At 35.6% G+C, this 22,478-nt stretch overlaps 2 protein-coding genes across 2 annotated transcripts in view; one reads left to right on the forward strand and one right to left on the reverse strand.

Annotated features, from left to right (window-relative positions):
- The window catches only part of C33H7orf50 (chromosome 33 C7orf50 homolog), a 135,132-nt gene that overhangs the window by 112,158 nt on the left and 496 nt on the right, over window positions 1-22,478 (reverse strand). Inside the window, exon 2 of the mRNA XM_049791628.1 lies at window positions 21,100-21,266. Within this exon, the coding sequence (XP_049647585.1) occupies window positions 21,100-21,249 (150 nt within the window). The 5' untranslated portion in view covers window positions 21,250-21,266. The remainder of the gene's footprint in view (window positions 1-21,099; window positions 21,267-22,478) is intronic.
- GPER1 (G protein-coupled estrogen receptor 1) lies at window positions 3,262-9,014 on the forward strand. The gene is made up of 3 exons (XM_049791614.1): window positions 3,262-3,501; window positions 4,053-4,199; window positions 5,561-9,014. Exon 3 carries the CDS (start codon window positions 5,987-5,989, stop codon window positions 7,058-7,060), a length of 1,074 nt encoding a protein of 357 aa, XP_049647571.1. The 5' UTR covers window positions 3,262-3,501; window positions 4,053-4,199; window positions 5,561-5,986; the 3' UTR covers window positions 7,061-9,014.

Raw genomic sequence — 22,478 nt, forward strand, 5'->3', positions numbered from 1 at the left:
AAATTAACTAAAGGGATATACTGGAAAATTCAAAGAAGAATATTTTACTTCTGTACTGGTAATATTCGTATCTTTCTAAGACTTTGGCCAGCTCTTGAAAAAAACCTTCCATTCAGTAAAAGAAGAGAAATCAGCAGGCTGCCTAAGTTTAAGCATGAATTTCTGAGTTGGTAACGTGTTTTGGAAAAGAACATGTAGAGAGTAAGGACTCATCTTTGCTGAACCAGCTGGCTCAGATTTGATCTGATCCCATTGCAAAACAACATCTGAGCTAAAGAGAGACTGGATTTGCACACTTGAATCATAACTCAAGCTGCTACACCCTTACATGTATTACTAAGCCTGGCCTTAGTTACATTCTGATTTCAAACTTAAAGACCCCGAAAGGGCTACAGCATTATTTATCTCAGTTTTGAGGTAGTTGCAGAATATCTGGGGTACAGTGAAAGCTCAAGCAGTTCAGCCAAAATAAATCCTCTATATAAAGTTTACACCATATATGTTGCATGACAAATTGATTCACTAATCGCTAGAATGAAAGAATACATTTCACTTCCACGGTACAAGTGTCCAGCAAAGGACTGCCAGACTCAACTACTAAAGTAAAAACAAGTGATACTTTATGAATTTTATTTTTTAATCGCGTTTGGATAGAGCCTGAAGTCCTATGATCAATCATCTTTCACTATACAACATTTTGTGGTCCAATTTTGTAAAATTGTTATATTATCCCAAGAGTTTTGTGATTTGCACTTTAAGAAAAATTAAAAGTTTTTACCAGATTAGTTTGAATGGATACAGGTGTTGTCCCTGCAAAAGAAAAGGCTGAACTTTTAAAAATTATTTTTAGTAAAAAAATGCATTCTCAGAATTATTGGCAACTAAAAAGCCTAAACACACAAAATACAATCCATCCAAGTTTTTCTGCAGGCACAGAACACAATTAATTCCAACTGAAACTAAGTTTGGTTATTTGCAAGACAGGGAAAGTTACTGAGACTGGACAGGATAAAGTATGAGGGTGCTTTAGAACAAAGTAATGGATGCAGACAGATGTCATTCAGTGGTTAAAAAAGGTCACAGTCAGCATCCACGCTAATAGAAAGTTGAGAGAATTTGGAGGAGGAGATGAATCTGCTTGCAAAACTTCATGAACTTCATTACAACAGCATCTGTATTTCCTCTGGACATAATTTCAGTAGAGATTCTTAAACACATCTTATTTCTTCTGCACATGGTTATGTTACACTGTAAGCATTCCAACACAATTTTAATTTATGCTTCCTTCCCCTTCCAAGCAATACAGTACCTTACTTTCTCTCAGCTTTATACACCCTGGCCCTGATCTAATTTCTCCAGGACTCAACAGCTTCATACCCAAAGCACTTCCACACTTCTGACAGAATCCAACAGCTCTTACATCCTACAGGGCTTATCCTGCTTATCGTCCCGCTGGAGAGGCTGCCGTGGAGTGGTGGCTCAAGAGCTGTGATACACCAGACCTCTGACGTTGTTCTCTCCTGTACTCACACCTCCCACTTTCTTCCTCTTCAGCTGTCACCCTTTTGCAACAGAATAGCAGGCACATATGTCGAAGTCTGCTAAATTACACAGAATATCTTCTATTAGGTATATATTGACTACTACAGATTTAAAAATAAACTGCTAGGAAAACTTTAAATGCTGGATTATTGAGGTCTGACATTATATGAATGCTATCGCACCAGCTGCTTTCACACGTTCTCAGCGACAATGGAGATAAGGTACATCAGGCTGAACTGTAATACTTAATACTCTCACAACTGTGACTAAGTATGGATCATTAAGGCACTCCCTATAAAGTCCCCATGGAATATCAGCAACTGACAGGGAAAAAGGGTACAATGTTCAGAAGCTGCTAAAATTAGTTTTAAGCATTTTATGGAATATGGAAGTGATGAACGGTGAGATTAAGACAGATTAATCAGTAACAATAATTTGACTGCATAAGCAAGAGCCTGAAGGTGTTGTCATCTGTTTTAGGAAACAGGATTCACATGATCTTCTCATAATACATTTAGTGAAATACAGAACTCACTGATTACAATACAAAAATACAATATAATAATACTAATTTGTCCTCTTATATTTCGTAGTTCTACTAGCAGGAAAAACAGCTACTTTGTGGGTCTTTCAAAAGAGAATTTCCTAACAATTCTGGAAGCATGGCACAGTGACATATTTCTTATCGTTAATTCAAACAAGAAAATTAGCACTCAGAATTATACATTTTAATAGCAAATCAGCTGATATTCACAGCTAGGAAAACAAGGACAGACAGACCAGATGATTAACAAATCCAGGCCCCCATAATTACAAACAACTAACACCCGGAAGCTAACATTACACATAAGGGAAAGTAAAAAATCCTTCTGGCCCGTACAAGATCAGTGAAAGCTCTGAAGGACAGAATTAAGTACAGGAAAACCACATGATCAACAAACAACAATAAAGACTCTTTATAATCCTGTTCTTTGGGACAGCAAAAAATTAAGACCTTCAAAGCTGGTATCACAAGATTTTTTCCAACATTACAATTATTCCAGTCCTATAACGCAATCATATTTGTACACTTTCAAAGCAAAACACTTCAGGCTCTCTGCCCTCATAACTCTGTAGAAAGATACTCCAGAAAGCCAATCCACACACAGTGGAAGTCCAGAAAATCTTCACCAACACTAATTTGTGCAAACTTTCCTTTAAGCTAAGTAATAATCTATTCCAAAACTATTTATGAAGAGCCATCATGTAAGAACATCTTAAAAAACAGAGTAACACTGCCAAAATCCTGTGTTCCTATGCACAGCACGTTACAAAAAAATCAGCAAATAATACATTTGCCTCACTGGCACTAGAAGGCAAAGTGCCTTCTATTCCCAAAGCCACTTTTGTAAAGACGTTTTGCTCGCTTTTCTACATACGAGATCTATTGTAGTCTAAAAATATTTGACCACTGTAACATGTGCAACACATCCATTATAATGACATGTTAATTGTTTACTCCACGCTTCTGAAGCTGTAACATTGTCTTCTCAAAACCCTGAATGCTGAGATCCATTCATCTTATTCCAGTAGCTGTAGAATGCTGCATCAATGTACAGCATATCCAGTCATGCCACTTAACATTCAGGTATCAGATCAATATAATCATAAAAAACAACTTACACAAATTAAATATTTCTCTTATGAGAAAGGTTTAACTTTCTTCCCGTTCCAAGCATTCTGGCCACCAGTAGGTGGTGTTTCTGGAAATGTCAAGCAGTTTTTTCCCCCCTACAGATGAAATGCAAAACTCCACCTGCAATACTGGTGTTTTTATGCAAGACTGAGGCTCCACATGCTCTACAAAATAAGCTTATTATATCCATGTGATTTTGAGCTGAGCAATTCTAAGAAGTGTGAGAATGATGATGTGTACCTGAAAATTTTAATACAAACAGGCAAAATGGGATCGACTTGAAGGTAGGAAAACTGAAATTTATATTGTCAGTTTAGCAAATGACCCTTCTCAGCTGCTAGATTTCTCTCAATCAAGTATTTCTCTTTAGATTGTCCAGAAGCTTTTAAAAAATACCATGTATAACAGTAATTATTGCTTTATAGCTCTATAAAATATGGTTAGTTACAATTTGCAAATAAATCTCAATTATTGATCAGCAGAGCTGTAGGTTCGAATGGACTATATAATTTGAAAAAATGCTGGAGGCAGAAAAGAGGGTGAAATGAACATTAGGCAAAATAAAACTGACAAATAATGAGAGGAAAGATGCTTCACTAGTTCTAGTAAAAAAGAAACCAGCAGAAACGGGGTTAATTCTAGCCTTATAAGGCTGTTCAGCAGCACTTCAACTGCACACAAATTAGAACAACCCTGGGAATCTATAAAGCTTGTTTTATTGCCAAGGACATGCAGCAAGATCTGCATTTTGCTGTTGTAAACTATCCTTTATTTAAGACGTTTTAAAACAGAATAGACTTTTATATGATTTTTTTTACTGCTGAATCGTCAACAGGTGGCATTCACTGCAGCTTTGCACACCTAAATACAAGTTTTTACTGACACGACAGTCGAAGTTGACACATCCATTAAGCGTGTACCCGAGCAAGAACCAGCCTTCTGTTGTCTGGAGGAAAATCAGCTCTGGAGAAATGGAATTAAGGTAAAATAAAGTGTTTCAGAGTACATGGTTACTTGTAATGCTTGTAATTGCTTGGCTTTTGGTGGCCTTTCAGATGAAATTAAAATCTGACCACAGACCGACCTTTTAAAATTAATTGCTTAGACTGTTAACTTATCTTTTATTGTATTTAAAGCAGTTTTACTGCCTCATTCAAAAATAAAAGGATTTTACATGAAAGACAACAGTTCATGTCTGACTTCCGTAACTGCTTGAAACAAACACCGAACCTTCTTCAATAAGTGTAATTTCATACGGATATGTTAGCATAAAGGTTTACATTATGAAAATTATTCAAAACATAGCAACAGCTACTGTGTACTTATGCCTATTTCATTAAGAAATAAAAGCTTTGGAACTGATATCTTTATTTAAGTATCTGCCAGCTACTTCCAATAACTTGAACACATTTAAGCAAACTCAGAGCTGTATTTCTAACTGAAAATATTTTAACACCCCTACTCTATTAGTGGTTTGCTCCTTTTTTCTCCCCAGAATGTGTATCAGCAGGATTAAAGTCACTAAAATATGCATGAATATGCATAAACTTGACTAGTAAACAATTTAACTTTTTTTTTAAATATGTTTTAGTATAATTAAAATAAAGGTTTTGGTGGTAAGATGAAGATTAAAGCAATTCAAAATATTTAAATTTAACACAAAATACCCGGAGATATCACTTTCTTGCTGTTTTATTTGTTTGGGTGCCTTTTGTTTGTTTGTTCTTCTTTTAAATAAACTTTTAGCAATGCTTCAAGTCCATAGCATTCAACATTTATAAGTAAACAAATCAGATAACCAATATTTTCCATTCCTATCCGGAAGTCAGTGCAATATAATTAATCACAAAGAAAAGCAAATTGAGTATAATAACATTGGTGTAAATCAATATGTTGCTTGCAATACCTTCATTTCTAAAATTTGCTTTTTCCTTCCCACTGAAAGCAGAAGGAACAAACTGCTTTTCATCTCCGTTGCCTTCTCAGCCGAAGACTCTGCTACTTAATAGCCTTACAAGCTGATGATGGAATAAATACATACATTTTTATACATATATATTAAAAAAATGAAGGTTTTCTTCAGTAGGCTAAACTCAGTCATCTGATTTTCTATATTTCTTCATTTTCCAATACTGAATCCCTCAAGGGTACACAAAATTTTAACAGATCTGCCTTCACATTATATTATCATCCAGAAGAAATATAAATTCCTTTAACTGAACTTTTGTATATATATTCAAACATGATGTTTCTTACAACCTCAGCTGTGTATGTTAAGTTAGCAGAAGCATATGGTACAATGCTGGAGTATGAGATTAATCATTTTCCATTTACAAATTGCAGGTCCAAGGATGTTCATTGATTATTAAAAGAAAGCAAATGGAGCTAAAAGTCTACTACCTTCCAACCTGCATGAAGAAACACTGTTGATGAAAAGCTTTTATTAAAGAGACCCAAGTACCATAATGGTAAAAAGATTTCTACATCTTAAGGCATACAGGAACTGCAAATTCTCTCATTTGCAATGTATATAGTGTCCTGTAAAAAACAATAAGAAACTTACTATTTGTACTGCTATATTTCAGTCAATTTTAAGTCTAATTAATTTGACTTCTAAAGAATTTTTATTCCTATACAAAAGTGTACATCTTTTTCCATTCCAATCAAAATGCTTACTATGAACTTAGCTGAAAGCAACCAAAAAGCTGATTTTTTTTGCATTACCACCAAACTGTGAGTACTAATAACTTTTCTGCAAATATTTTAACCATGGAAACTTATTCTGCCTCAATATCACCTGTTATATGTAACAGCACAACTTTTAACCTAAATGGATCACATTTGTGTAATGAAAGCATATCGTCTAGATTAGCAGATAAATCAGAACACCAACAATATGTTATTGGTCTTTTCTTATCATGTCTTTACACGATATTTCTTTTTCCTATCGGTTTTGTAGGAAACATTCTGATACTGGTTGTCAACATAAGCTTTCGTGAAAAAATGACTATTCCAGACCTTTACTTTATAAATCTTGCAGTAGCTGATCTCATTTTAGTTGCTGATTCTCTCATTGAGGTTTTTAATCTTGATGAAAAGTATTATGATATCACTATTATTTGTACCTTTATGTCTTTGTTCCTTCAGATCAACATGTATAGCAGCATTTTCTTTCTGACATGGATGAGTTTTGACAGATACATAGCACTGGCAAAAGTAATGAGGTCCAACATATTTCGCACTATGCAACACGCTAGATTAAGCTGTGGTCTCATATGGATGGCATCTATTTCTGCAGCACTAGTCCCATTTACAGCTGTGCATTTACAACACACCGGAGAGGTCTATTTTTGTTTTGCAGATGTAAAAGAAATCCAGTGGCTAGAAATAACCTTGGGGTTTATTATCCCTTTTGTGATCATCGGTCTTTGTTACTCATTAATTGTTCGAGTTCTTATAAAAGCACACAAGCATAGGAGTCTTCGTCTGCGGCGACAAAAGGCTCTTAGAATGATTTTTGTTGTTGTCTTGGTTTTCTTTATCTGCTGGCTACCTGAAAACGTCTTCATTAGTGTTCAACTTCTTCAAAAGAAAAGCGAGCCTGTCTCTTCAAGCAGCCCATCCTTCAGACATGATTATCCTTTAACAGGACATATTGTGAACCTAGCAGCTTTTTCTAATAGCTGTTTGAACCCCTTAATTTACAGTTTTCTAGGGGAAACCTTCAGAGACAAACTGCGACTGTATATTGAACAGAAAACAAAAATGTCAACATTACATCGCTTTTGTCAGGCTGCCTTAACGTCTGTCATTCCTGACAGTAATGAGCAATCAGAAGTCTGATTAAGTAGTTGTTGTCTAAAACATACGACTGTGAAGTTGTGCAAATAGTGAACAAAATGCTTGCTACTAACGGAAAAAAGTGCGTTTGTATATGTATAGTATCGCTCTACTGAGTATTGAAGGTTTATTCAAAATGTTTTTATGACAAGACTTTAATGTAGAAGAATATGTTTTAGTCAGATTTATATTTAATTATGAACAGGATTATTAAAAGCTGAGCACTGAAGGAGCTTTATTTTGTATTATACATGTATGAATGACAATATAGGAGAAAATTTTATCAAGTTAGGAAGACTCTAGATGTAACCTGATTATCAGAGATGCTACCTTTGCTGGTGTATATAAGGCACTTCCAATGAAATAATGAAGCTGCCATAGCAGTGGGGAAAAATCATTACAATGTATTGATGTGGAGATGCAGAAATCATTGATTTTTTTCATCCAAATATGTTAAGATAAATGACTTTGCTTAGAAGAACTACATAGTACTATCGTCACTGTATTCTAGCATGTCTTCCACAATTAACTTTTTTAAAAACTTAATATAATCTAGCATGGTGATGAGTTTTCGTCTCAAATGTAATCTACTGTTTACAGCAGTACTTGATCAAAACTGAAATCACCTGTAACTATATTGCTCATCTCAAAGAACTTCACAGAAGCAAAATGTAATGCTTCATTCTGTCTTCTAAGGATTGCCCAAGACAATCTTTCCCAGGACAGACATAATTGGGCCTTTTGTCAAAAATGCCTGTGCACATTTGTGTACATTCACATCTGCCTTCAGATTTAAATGCAGGTTGCATGAGATCTCCTTACATTTAGCAGGCCTATTTTGTTTGCCAGAACAAAGTGTTGTGGCTTTAGAAAAAAGTCACATCCTACAAAAGAGTATAAAAATTGCTTATGAAAACAACAGAAGCCTTAGTTTTTAGAAAGGAAGAACTTGCGTAATAGGGAGTGTGATTAGCTATTACCAGATTTGCACTTCGTGCACCGTCCATCCCACCTCCAGAAACCACTGGGCTTTCAAGATTTTAAGATGCATCTTGGTTGCTTTGTTCATTTGAAGATTAATTATACTAAGAAAACAAATGTTAGCACCACATACTTGAAAACAATAGTTTTTAATTTCTACTAGAAAATAATTGGGTTTTAAATCTGGTTGATTTTTGGCACAGTTTACTGCTGAACTTGTTCAGAAGAAGCTATAAAGTTCCTAGAGATCAGTATGCAAGATCATTAAAACATCACTTGCTGCATCTCTGAAGGTAACAAACTAATTTCACCTCTGTGCTCATTGACTTAAGCACCAGAACTCTGCAGAATAAGATGCTTTGTCTTATTTTCAAATGTCATATATGAATTAATTAGCACATGAATGGACTTTAAAGGATTTTTAAACATAGACACTTAAACAATGACTGAAGTTACTCAGTAATAAAGAAAACAGTGAAAACAATGATTCCACTCATATTTCTAATGAAATATTTCGAGCTTCCTAGTGGAAGCTTTGGCCACAAAAGACTTGACCCATAAACAGAAAGGCCACAAGATGATGGCTGAATTTGAAATAGATAGCTAGATATTCCTGCAACTGAAACAGGAACTGCAGGGTGGAGTTTGCAGCAACTGCTGATTATTTGCAAGTGACTGCTAATCACAGTCTAAGGAAAAATGTTATTTAGTCACATCTTCCTTGTAGAACACCAAATATATCTTCTCTCAAGAAAGATGCAAGCATTGCCATGCCTTCTCTGTATAAAACGAGTTGTTAAACCCCACTTAGCAAGAAACCTCACACCATTGTGCTACATCACACATAGCCCTTTTTCTTCATTATCTTCACTTCTGGAATTAGCCACAATTACTCATATCCTATTGACTGCCAATGTACATTAATCACACCTTGAAAGACAGCTATTTCAGACAACACAAGGGAAGGAATGGATAATTCTCTTGGCAATGCAATTCTGTGAAGTAAGACACAACTTCTGAGATTACAGATATATTAGGTTTGTGTAATCTTGACACTTGCCATGAATAAATAATTTATTTGAAGTTACAGGAATACACTTTCCCAATTGTAGTTGTTGCTTATTTTGGTTTTATAGGAGTAAACTCCTTTCCTCTCCTCCTCCCTTCCAATATAGGAATATGGGTTTTGATCATGGCTATGGTAGAAGCCGTTTCATCGCACTGTAGACAAATCAAGAAAGTGTCTTTGCTCAGAAGCTTATAATAATAAACAGACAGTAATAGCAAATGCCTGCTCATACATACTATGAAAGAGTTTGTTTCTACATGATCGTATTCAGCAATATCCTGATATCATGGTGAAATCTAGAAAAGATCAAATTACTATAGTATGAAGAAAACTGTATTTACTCAACCTGAAACAACCTATTGCATGTTTAAAACCAAATTACAAATCTAAACTACCTGATGAATTTCCTACTGTTGATATTTTGGTCCAGGCTTATGAACTGTGCCTGAAATGACTAAATTTAAACATACTACTTTAAATAAAAAATACTCTCCCAGATGAAAAAAATTACACACTTCTGCCTAACACTTTTTTTTTAACAGTAACTATGTACAAAGTAATACTTACAGAAATGCCATACAGCTTTCATGTATTTATACATACAACATGCTTTCTGCAGCCCATCATCTTGCAATAACTCATTACCGTGGCTTACCATGAACCAAAAAGACCGCTGCTTTATGTAGTTTCCTTTAAAATGAAAGGGCGTGATCATCAGCAAACAAAACCTTTTCTGGAGCATAGGGGAAAGGGGAAATGAGAGTAAGAATTTTGATACAACTTCTTCACTTTTCTCTCTGGTCTTTCACAGATTGTTCAATTTAAGGAAAGGATTCCATATGCCTTTCTAAATTGCTGAACTGATGACAACTATGAGATTTTAAAACCTGTTTATCACAGATGCTTACAATCTTTGCTATAATAATCTATATCAAGTCTCCAGACAAGAAAAGTCTAGCATTAGGAGAAGCACAAGGGCGGGGGGGGGGAAATCAAAGAATCCCTGAAACCATTAACTGCTTTGAAAATACCTTAACACAGAAATGTCTTGAATGCACAGAGTATTATTGAATATCTAGTAACAAAACAAATCCAAACAGCACAAACTAGCACCAGGCTGAACCTGATGCAACTTAAAGCAAGTCTTCCCTCATGAGAAAAATAGTTATCCGAGACCATTTTAATATGTTAAAGAGGTGCTGTAACTTTGCATTCTTTTAACAGTTTTAGGAGATACATTAAATACCAACTGTGCAAGCACAACACATCCACATCTATAAAAAAAGCAAAGTCAGTCAGCCTAAAGATAAAGTTTGATTAATTTAAGAAAAGCATTACATGATGTGAGGGCATGTGACAGGGCATTTGAATCAATGAGTCAAGCGATCCCAGATTCTGTGCAAGACTTTGACATAATACGGGCAAGATGCAAAAAAAGTCACCCCTCCCTTCCCCCTTCAGCTCCACAGAGAATCAGAACACTAGCATTCAGAACAGTCAATCCACCAATTCCAAAGACAACATACACTATAAAATATTAATATATTAAAAAAAGAAAAAACAGAATTCTTAAAACATGTTTTTCTTCAATATTGTTTCTACCAAATGAAAAATATGCAGGTTCATCTTATATTCCCCTAATGTAACCTGACATTTATATTATTAATTGAAGATGGCTTATCTGGCATAAAAAAATCCTTTCTACTAAACTTGCAAATAGGCAATCTTTAAAAAAAAAAGTAGACCACAAAGTTTTAACAAGAAAATGCTTTTAGCATTTCAGACTAAGTATCTGTGTTTTAAACAAAACTCACTGGCTGTACAGTGCAGGCTCTAATCTTTTTTCCAGCCATCAAGTTATGTTAGAAGCTAACTGAATTTTTTCCCGTGTAAGGATTTTGCTGTATTCTCTCAGCTGTTGACTAGATTGTGAAAGAGAAAAAGGTTGTCTGGACAATTTTAAACGGTTAGGATTGTCACATAAAAAAAGTGTTAAAAAGTGGTTTACCGTAAGTAAAAGCATGTCAAGTTCAACGCTGATTATCATTTAATTCCATTTGAACTTGTTTCTGCATAAGTAGGAAAAACAAGTGAGTGTATGAAGAAGGCAGGTTTGAATTTTAATAGCTATTCATGAAGGTGAATCAATGAATTAATTTGATTTTGGTTGAAAACAACAAAGATAAGGGTTTGATTTTAAGGGACAGTATCCTTCCCTTCTACTCCAAAAGTCTTTGCTTACCCATTCAGACCATCAGACAAATACTTAAAACTTTCATCATAGAAGAGCATAGGGCCAAATTCATTATTTAATTCAATAGATTGAATTATATCTTTGCAATAGAAGTTTACACTTACATTACCAATTATATCTATAGCAGCCCATGGGTACATAGTTACACCTAGCCATTCCTCATTCAGAGACTGTTTACATTAAGAAATTATTATGATCTTTGCATTCTGTTTAATAAATATGTCACCAATAAACCATTTCCACCTTGGAATTGCACTTTATCTTTTTTATGTTAAATCTGCAACCACGTGCGATAGGGAACAAGTCATTTTTAAGACATGCATACAGACCATCTTTTCTGTATACTCTTAAGCTCTGCTCTCAGGGAGGTACATTGCAGTACACGGCCTGCGCTGTGTTTTAAAGAGAGACACGCTGGATTTGAAAATCTTAACACCCTCCATTCGCATCCATAATTTAGGTGTCCTTTCTTCAAGAATATTGTCCAAATTATTTATTCCACATTGACATATGATACACCAAACTTTTAGCCCTTGCTTTTGGCTTCCTTTTAGACTTCCATTCCATCATACAGCAGCACGACACAGCCAGGAGCTAAGAATAAACAGTTGCATACTGAGACAGCCACCCAAGATGACAACAAAAGAGCAATGCCTTCTCAGGACTTCAGACAGTGCAGGATCAGCTCATTACTTTCAACTGAGTCTCTTACATGCTACTTCAGTTATTTTACATCTGTCCAGTGAATTCCACTACAAAATTTAAAGATGACTGTCCGAGTCTCACAAAGCAACCTGTGTGTTTAGAATGGCTTTTGAAGTTGTGTGACTGTGGTGATAAAACCATATGCAAGTTTCCAACTTCTTTTTTCAAATTGTTCAAACAGTCTGCTACAGGTATATACAGAAGTCTTTAAGTTCTAAATTAACAAACTACTGAACTGTTCATTATCAAAAAGTAAAACCTAACTTTTTAAATATACCTACTCTAAATAAATATTTAATGCAGCAGGGTAAGCCTTTCCAAAGCAGCAGCTTTGCCTACAAGTCCCAACTCACTTGACCTGCAAGCAAAAACACTGAAATGGCTTAAAACCTTTTCAAATTGCATGGAATGTGTTTTCTGGAAGGACTTTAGGAAAACTGTGAAAAAAAGACATACTAGAGAAACAGGAAAATTACTGGAATATTGTTGAATTATCCTTAGAAATTGGAGTTAAGGCTCTTTTTACAGAAAGAGCTCAGTGGTAGAATTGCCTAGTAGTGGTGGAAATAGATTTGTTTTCTGCCTCAGCAGCAGAAACATCTCCTTTCCCAGGTATTGTCTCACTAGAAACAGTAATATAATGGCAAATAAGATTTTCTTCCACTCATTCTCTCTCCATTCAGAACTACAGAAGAGAAATAACGTTTATCTGACTATAAGAAACCTTTTAACTCTTGTGTTCCAGTACTTAGTTATGAGTGAAGTGCACAGAGCAAATTGAAAGAGAAATCAAGGAAAGAGCTTACTTAAAAGATGTGATGATACTCCAAACATCCATCTGATGACTGACTAGCAAGACAGGAAGAAGATACAGATAGATAGTGACACCTGTGGGAACTTCATTTATAAACTTGCTTGGCTTTCAAATGCATAAAGTCAGAAGAATTACTTCTGATATTAAAAGCTTACTACTCTTAGAACAGTGAGAGATGCGACATTATTTTCTTACTCTAATGTAAAGATGCCTGATGACAGATGACACAGTTGCAGTATCATGCGATCAGAAGGGCAAACTTGCTGGCGGAGGTGCTGCTAAAGGTGACATCAGATCACGCAGAACCCAGCTGCACGCTCAGCCCATTACAAGGGGTCCACAAGGATCCATGGAAAACTATCCCTTGCTAGATTTGTGCTCTTCTTGAGTCTCACTGCTACTGAGTGAGACCTTTTGGGCCAGAAGATTTTATTACAAGACCTGTAGGATCAGGACCGTTGGCCACTCCTAAGTCCAAACTAGACCATGACTTAATCTAGACAAATCTTTGTAAAGAAGATAATCATGTTTTAAACGAAGCATGGTAAACTTTTACCATTAAAACAAACAAACAAAAAAAACCCCTACAATTTTCTTAAAAATGCCTTTAGAAAATCATGGAGCTGCAGACTTGGATGCAAGAATAGCCATGAAAGATGGGACTTTCATAATAAAATAGGAAAAACTTGTCTATTCCAAAGGTAACTAGAAAAAAAGAACCAGCGAATGAGGGACATGGAGGCTGCAAAGCCTACTCTGAATCCACAAAAAGGCCATGACCAACTTCAGTGAGCTTTGCATTACAGTTCAGTATAACAGCTCTGTAACCACCTAGTTATTTTGCAAGTGGGTAAATACGAGTAACTCCCATTTATCATTCAGCACATATTGTAAAGGTAGGACAGAATGACAGTTTTTAAAAGCATGTAAGCATACTTAAGATTTCCTATTCTCTTTCATATAACCTCCCTGCTCCTTTTTAAGCAATGCACCTCTAAGTCTTTGGTACGTTCTCTGAACAGTTTTGACATGTTTCAAACCGTCAGATGGCAGGAGCAGAGCTTTGTCTTCCCATGTGTATATATGCTGTTTGCGAAAGCCTGGTTTACAGATGCAAATTATTAAGATAATGCTGAGAAATTTAATAAAACATTGGTTGATGATCTTCTGTTTGATGCCCTGCAGAACTCTTGTGGGATTCAATTAGAAACAGGTAAATGCATTCAAAGACGGAGTCTGGTTCCTTAAGCAAGAGAGGTCCCTCTTCATGCTTGTACCCTCGTTATTTCAAGCAGCTTCTAAAAGTCAAAAGATTAATTTTCTGTTCTAATTACCTGTTGGATGTAACAGACAAGCACTTTGCAAGTATTTTTTAATCTGTGTGGCTTTGATCTAATACCCAAGAACCATTTTATCTATGTTGTAACTTATTAACATACATAAATATACACTAATCTTTCATGTGGTTCACCATATTGCACAGAAACACAAGATATTTTGGAGGAGGGTATTTCTGGTGAAATACTTCTAATTTCTCATTCATACTGTGGAAATAGCCATCGTCCCCCTTTTCTCTGCTCAAAAGTGGTTTTGGTTTTTTTCAAGTTTTTAAATCTATTCCATCAACACACAATAATTTGTATTTTATAAAAATCCTTATACCAGACTCCCACGTTGTTTAAAAAAGCAGTAGCATTCTGTCAAGGACAGGGAAAAGTGCTGCTTTTAGAATAAACATATTTTAAATATCCAAATCTGTGCCATTTTAGCTTTTTGAACAAATTAACATTAACAAAATAATACCAAGAGGAAGTAACAAATCCACAAGAATCAGGCTTACATTAATATGTTATACTGCATGCATTTCCAAGTTTCGAGCCCTGTCAAGAACAATTGCTTTTGAATGCTTTTCTCTGCTCTACCCTGTATCAAAACATAGCAAATATCCTTTCAAGCTTACAACTTAACTTCTTGCCAAGTGGAATGCATTTTGTGAATTCAAACATGTAATGGGACTTTTTTTTTTTTTAAACTGAAGTTCTACATATTTTGAGGTTTTATGCCACATTTTCTATATTCAGCAATTTGGGCCTTTTCCAGCAATTTTCATTTATGATGCCTCTCTCTATGATGAGTTAGAAGTCATTAACATAGAACCTGAAAAAATCGTAATTGACAAAGGGCAGAAAACAGTGTTCTCACTGGACTGGAGCTGGGTGACACGTAGTCAAGCAGACCTAGCCTCTGCTCCTTACTTCAACAACTGCTCAAAGACCGTTACTCAACAAATTCAGCCCACAAGTGGGAATCCTACGCTGAATTTCAATTTTGTGAAGGTAATTGCTGCTAAGTCATGGAAGCAAGAATTTATACTGGAAACCTAACAAGAACCATCAAGGAAGGTCTCACCACTAAGTAAAGAATGGGAACTGAGAGGAAACATCAAGTATGTGCTCCAAGAAGAGAAGGAAGAATTTCCCTTCTTAATAGCAAAGAAAGTATGGTTGCATTTCACCACCAACCTGCCCATCACTTTAATACCCTGGCTATATTAATAAAAGTAAGGAATTAACCGAATATATACAGATTAAGGCAAATACATGGAATTAGCATGAAACTCTTCCTGGTTAATATGTAATGAAGAATGCACAATTCCTTTAAACAAAAGTAAGAAATACACCACATATTGTTTATACCAAACACAGTTGGAGACGTGAGCCTTTCGCCTGGGAAAACCATCTTCAAAGTAGCAACTGTTTTCCCAGCTGTGAATACTCTTTCCTGGGAAATCTATTCCTACCATTACAAAAATAATTTTCAAAGGAATGTAAAATTATTCAGCCTAATCTATGCATATCCATATTTCAGACACTATTTTGTAACTTCTTAGACATGTCTGTTTACAAAAGGCCTACTATTCTCTATAAACACTATATGGTGTCACAATCTAATCTACCTCTTAAAAAATAAATAAATGCATGGTTAATTTAATGAAATAATTCAAAGAAACTCCATCAATATTCTGATGAAAAAGTGTTAGCAGGAAACAAATGTTTCAGTCCCATAAGCAGCTGCCCTCAAAGTTTGGGGGTTTTCTCCTCCTCTTTTTCCTAATTTGAGAAATATTGCATAGATGATAAGAAAGCAGACAAACCAAGTAAGATGTCACACAGTAAGTCATAAATGCCAAATGGGTTTATAGCTTCATAATTTTTTTTCAACTATCAGAAGGCCATCGTACAACAAAGCAATAAGAAGCCAATGGGCCAGCAAATTTGTCTCTTTGTGCAAGTAAAAAAAAAAAAAACACAACACCAAAACAAATAAACATTCAACTGAAAGGTAGCCCAAAGAAAAGAGAAGTAGGCCCAACATTTCAATTATAGACTGACCAAAACCAGCAGAGTAAAAAGAGCGCACTAATATCCATACTGACATTTAACTTCACCATTTTGAGAAATAGCTAGCACCTCTCCTTTATCACTAGAAAACTACTAACTGCTGATGTATCTTTACATCAGGGCGGGGGGGGGGGGGGGGGGAGACTGAGGGATAGAGGGAAGATGAAAGATTATGTCATCTTCATAACATGGACAAAAGTCTATTTGCATGTTAGAGATACATTAAAAGCAGTCCAAAAACCCAGTACAAGACAAGATTCTTATTTTAGGAGGTTATGCTAAATAAAATTAACTTTTTGGAATTTATTTTCCTTTTTTCAATATTTAAAATTGGTTTTCTACATATTTCTTAAACAAAAAGTAATACCCCCAGATAACACTAATGCATACAACAGAGTATTAAGCTAGTAAAGCAAAACCAAACAAATGCAGGAAGAGTTGACAGTGGAATTGCAATGCAAGCAGTTTCCGTTTGTAATATATCTAAGATACAGCTAATATTGGTAGCCTGGTACTCAGAAGAAAATCTTGCAACATCATGGTAAGTTGTAACTTCGTGGCATTTTTTAGGATGGGAAAATGCAAAACAAGTTATTTTGATGGTTACAAGATAAGCTTCCTATTAATTAAAAAATATAAATTAATGGAACAATAAAGGATTACTGAGTTTGGTTGCAAATCATCCACAACTCATTATTTCAACAACAGGCTTTGGTATGAACTAGTGGGTTGTCAAATAAATAAATATACTTTAGCTTTACAGTATCTGCTTGATTGGTTTTGTAGCATGAATGTCTGGTTTGCATTCATTAAACGTTCAAATTACTATCCCAGTTACCTGATTACAAGCAGCACTAGAGATCGTATCAAAGTAGCATTCCTAGCTATTCCCCTAAGCTCATGCCAAAACATTTATCTTCACAGCTTAAACATAATTTTATGGGGTTTTCCACCACTACAAGCAAACAATGCTTTTAAAGAATTGTTTTTTGTGGTTTGCTTTGCTGTAGTACTAGCTTAATAACTCCTTAGTGGTCTTTATGATAACCTCCAAAAAGCCAAACATAAAAACCTCTTCCCTGCTAATTTTGCCATTTTCCCTTTAGTAAACGGATCTTACTGTTTGGGCACCTGCACGCTAGCCCTCTGATTAAAGAAACACCATGAGCTACTTGTTTATTTGCCATTGTTTGTACTATCTGTATGGAATCTCAAAAATTAAATTCCTTTCCCACTGATTTTGCCTTTATCTGGAGAAAATGTTGATTCCTCCTCCTCCTCCAACCATTTGCAATGCTGAAGATAACAAGGAACATACAAGGAAACACCCACTGACTGTATGAGCATTACCTAAAGTACCCTTCAACCATGAACAACAGGATTCAATTTATAAAGATTGATTGCCTCTTAGTCATAGTAATTTTCCTTAAAGTTACAATGTTTACTATACTAAATTGGGAAGGAACAGGAAATTAATATTGGTTTTTATGGATTATGAATTTTGAGTCTTGCCTAATAGATGTTCAACTCTGGAATCATTTCTTACTCTTCTGTAGAAAGCCTGCAGCTCTGAAAACAGCACTGGAGAAACGAGATCTACCCTGAAATTACAAGGTTAAAAGATCCTTTGATACAGTAAGGTCATTCTGGGTAGAACTCAAATAGCCTTCATAAACAAAGCAACCACAACATGTTGTTCCCTACCTACAGTGTTGCAAGTGTCAGTACTGCTGTTTCGATAAGCTTTGTGGCACTAAGGCTGCTGAAATTTTGAAGGGTGAAGAAATTCACAAAGAAAAGCAAGACAGGGGTAATTGCAAGCAAGCACTTCTAACGCTTCTGTTATTTGTTAACAGTATTGTAAATATTTTTTTCAGAGAACTGAAACAAAATTAATTTGTGTTCAGACAAGGTTATTCAGAAAGTTTTTATTTAAGCCTCCAGTACTTCAGACCACCAGTCTCTTTTCCTTATGCCTATGTTACATGACAATTCAAAAGAATAAACTCAAACTATCAGAAGTATGTTTGTAAACTACAAAATCACTAAAACCCAAGTAAAACTAATGTCCAGGCCTTTAAAAAAAATAAAAATCCATGTTTAAAATGCAGGGTTTATTGCCAAGTAGCTAAATAAAACAGTAACATTATGAAAATCTGTCAGAAAAACCACAAGGCTGAATTAAGTTTAAAAACTTTTATTGCTCAGCTCCACTAGAAATGTGTGGTTCTAAGATCATTCATGAAAACATTTATATTGGTCTTAAATTGCTCATTGTTATTTAATGTAAACAGAAGAAACCAAGTAGATGAAAATCAATAAAACATCAAGATTACTCTGAAAGGTCAAGTTGTTCCAAGGAAAAATGCTTTAGTCTTAGGCTGGTAAGAATTTTTGAAACAACTTTCATGAAGGAATGATCAATGTACACTAAATCCAGTCACTTAAGGCACATTTCAACTTGCCTGCCTGCGGCTCTATAACAAAATCAATTAGAGATTTACATTTTCCACTTTGGAGACTAAAATTGCTGTACTAGAACAGAAAAAGAAGTAAATCACAGGGAAGTGACTTAATGAACCAGTGAAACCTCTCTCCCACCAAAAGCAGGAAGTTATATAGCTATCTTTTGACTTCTTGCCATCACATACGAGACTCCTTAGGAGAAACTGGAGTCTACCCATCCTTACTTTAAGAATGCCAAAAAAAAATTTTCTTTAATTCAGTTATTGCATTAAAAGTCAATCACAGCTCATCAGAATCCAGTCATCATGCTTCAGGAATTTCTGTACATCTATCAAGGTTCTAGCCTATTTTAAAGTAACAGAAATAAAATTTAAGTACGTAAGGCTGTAGAATAAACACTCTCAGCAGTTGCCTTAATTTTTGTTCCAAATTTCTTCTTAGAACTACACAGACTAACTGAACACATCATTGCAGCCTCGGAGTTCCTCCAGTACACACAAAGCAATTTTACACTCCTTTCTACTACATTTTCTATGTTGACAAGGTTTGATGATGAAAAGCATTTTGAAGTGTAAATGCCATTGTGACTTAACCAAGTATTTTACACAAAGCTGGGCATACACATGCTGAATAACAATCAAACTGGTAAGCAGCTAACTTTCATTAACCATTTCTGAAGTAAAATTTTTTTAAGATCTGCCCCACATTTTTCATTCTCAGCAGCCATTTCAAACAAAAAATGTGGTCCACTAACTTACACTTTCCTACTATCAACAGTTACAGTTTAGAAAGCTGATGCCAAAAAATGGCTTGTCATAGACCTTATATGGTATTCCCTAAAACTAACACTATATACATGTATAAGCCACCCACTGACACCAACTTTAATAATTCTAAGAACTGTTGTGCCTAGTGGCATTCCCTAATAGTATTAAGGATTCTTCTTTCCATTTAATATTTGCTCTTTCTTTCAGAGTCCTACAGTCTGCATGGCTAACAAAAAAAAACTTGGGGGTTCTAAAAACTTATCACTTGACATCAGATGGTCCAAAAAGGCCCTGCCTGCTATGGGTTTGAAGCCCACTTGGGAATTTTTCTGCTTTTACATTAAATTATACAGATGTCACAGGCAATAAAATTTTAATTTTGACATTTCAATTTCACAGCTTCATCCTGGAAAATTATTTTCACTCAAATTGAATTATAGTACTGTGAATATAAAGTCTATAATACACACCCTACAACAGAAAAGAGAAGCATTCCCTCTTATTAAGCCATGAATACCAGATTTTCCATTTTTGTTTTGATACAGACAAAGATGCAATCTTTCCCTTCTTTAGTTAGGAACGTTTCTGCTGAGTTCAAAACTGCAGAAATTTACAGACCTCTGAATAGCTACTGCCAATAGGTTGGCTTTTCTTATATTATGCTTCACAAACTCTAAATGTAATAGCTAGAGACACTTATGCATGCAAAAGCTCTCAAAAAATATTCTTACCAATGAGCTTAAATAAAGTCTAATAACAAAATAAGAAGTACTACTTTTTAATTATATGATCTCCACTGAGCTATACATCTCATGATAAATGAAATAGCAAGCAGCTTTCACATCTATTTTATGTTAGGCCAGGAAACATAAGAGGTTTTAAGACCATGGCTTAACATCACCTCAAGAATTCCTGAGGAAAAAACCTTTTCCTTTCCTTTTCCACTTCTCAACAGTATCAAACTGCTTCATATTTCTTTGGTCCACCTTCTACAGTAACCACCCAGAACAGCAGAACTGAATCACCCTGTTTATGTACCATTACCATGACAAAAAATCTACAGCTGTAGGTTTCCACTTAAACAACATCTCAATATTGCTAATTTCATTCTCATAAAATTAATTCATAAAATGTTCAGTAATACAAAGAGACTGCTGACACCTTCTGGCCACTTGACATTCTGTCCAAAAATCAAGAGCATTTCCAAGAAAACATCTTTCATGTTTTTCCAACCACTCAGGATCACATGAAGACTTAAGCTATGCCTGTATTGCCATATGACAGTTGCTTAAAGCCATTTGGTTTGCCTTTCACTCATATTCTCTCACCCATTCTCTGTCTTTCACAGAAGCATCCAAAACAAACAGAGATCATGTACTCTGACTGCTACAATCATATCCAGATTTGGCTTAATTTATCTCCTCCTTTTAACTTTCACTCTAGGTACATCGTATCCAAGGAATCATTGTAACTGAATCAAATTGTACATTCAGATTCAGTACTAAATCTCTAAACCCCATCACATCATGGGTATCAATATATCCACATTTTATTGAATTAAACAGTCAAAACTAGGAGAACCTACCTGCAGATTTTGTTTCTTTTTCTTTGGTTCAGTATCCAATTCCAGCTCTTCCTTTTGGGCGACACGTTGCTTTAGCTTTTTTCTTTTTTCTGCCTTCTTTTCTTTTTTTTCCGCCTTCTTTTCTTTTTTTTCCACATTCATTTTCGGCATTCTAAAATAGAACTGTTCTGTAATAAAAACCAGCAAACTGCAGTTAAAATCTTTTTTTATATTTAAGGTCAGTCTCATATACAGACAGTGTTATACTATAATTATACTGGTATGACAATTGTTTGTGACTACTTAACTATGAAATGTATGTCTGCACTGAATCTTGATCCATTTTGGAGAATTTTCATCATGCTTCCTTTAGCAATACATTACAGTTAAGCTACTGTAAAACTAAAACGTCATTCTCCTGTAGAAAACTCAACGCCTCTTGTCCTCTCAGGCCCCGTTGTGGAAAATGCTTCACTGACCCTCCTGGTAGTGATCCCCCATAACTGATGCTGTGCTTTCTGTAGGTTATAACGCACCACACTGAACTGTTTGATCAATTGTCTACTTCAGCTAACACCAATCAGACCTCTCTCTTCTCAAAAGACATGAATGCAACTCTCAAGTCATCTCATTAATATACATATGTGTGCATGCCCACAAGCAAAAAGTAAGCCTACTTCATTACTAAACAGGTAGTTTTAAACGATCAGTTCTGTTTAAACCGCAAGTTTTCCTGTTTTCATATAGATTAATGTGGAAAAACCATGCTTAAAGAATTATATCTCATGAGTTTTACCTTTCATTTTACACTGACATAAGGGCGAAGGCATCAGGCGAGTTGGAGAAAGCCTGGTTCTGAAACCAAGTCTAGTTCTAAGTGTGTATTATTTCTCCAAGAGAAAAATCTGATTTAAGTGGCTTTCAACGGCTGCCCCAACACAGTCACTTTCTGGATAACAGCACAAGCGCAACAGTTGACCCAATCACAAATATTTAGCTTGAAACATGCTCTGAAAGATAAAACGACCCACCAACCCACTTGGGTAGGCACGCCTACAGCTGAACCCGCACAACCGATGGGTAGGAGCCTCCTGTGCCGCCTGACAGAGCGACAGGGACCCAAGTGCTCGACGCCTCCGCCGCAGTGGCACCTCGTTAGCCGTACCTCTGCCAGGCCCAGACCCGACCAGGCCCCGGGCGGGCAGGCAGCGCCTCAGCCAGCGGGCAGCACTTGGGAGGCACCTACTCGCTGGCTTCCCAACACAAGACCTCTGGGTTTGCTTCTCCTTTTATTGAGGGGCGAGTTAAAACTTCGTGACTAAGAAGTTCATAAATTTGAGCCGTAGGTTCTCAAGAGCAGCCACCAGAGCGTCTTTCAGGGGAAAAGCAACGTTACTGTC

The sequence above is a fragment of the Accipiter gentilis genome, chromosome 33 (genome assembly GCF_929443795.1).
Source record: "Accipiter gentilis chromosome 33, bAccGen1.1, whole genome shotgun sequence".
In the NCBI taxonomy this organism is placed as follows: domain Eukaryota; kingdom Metazoa; phylum Chordata; class Aves; order Accipitriformes; family Accipitridae; genus Astur; species Astur gentilis.

Coding starts and splice junctions, on each gene's coding strand:
- GPER1 (XM_049791614.1), top strand. CDS start 5,987: ATGGAAACTTATTCTGCCTCAATATCACCTGTTATATGTAACAGCACA.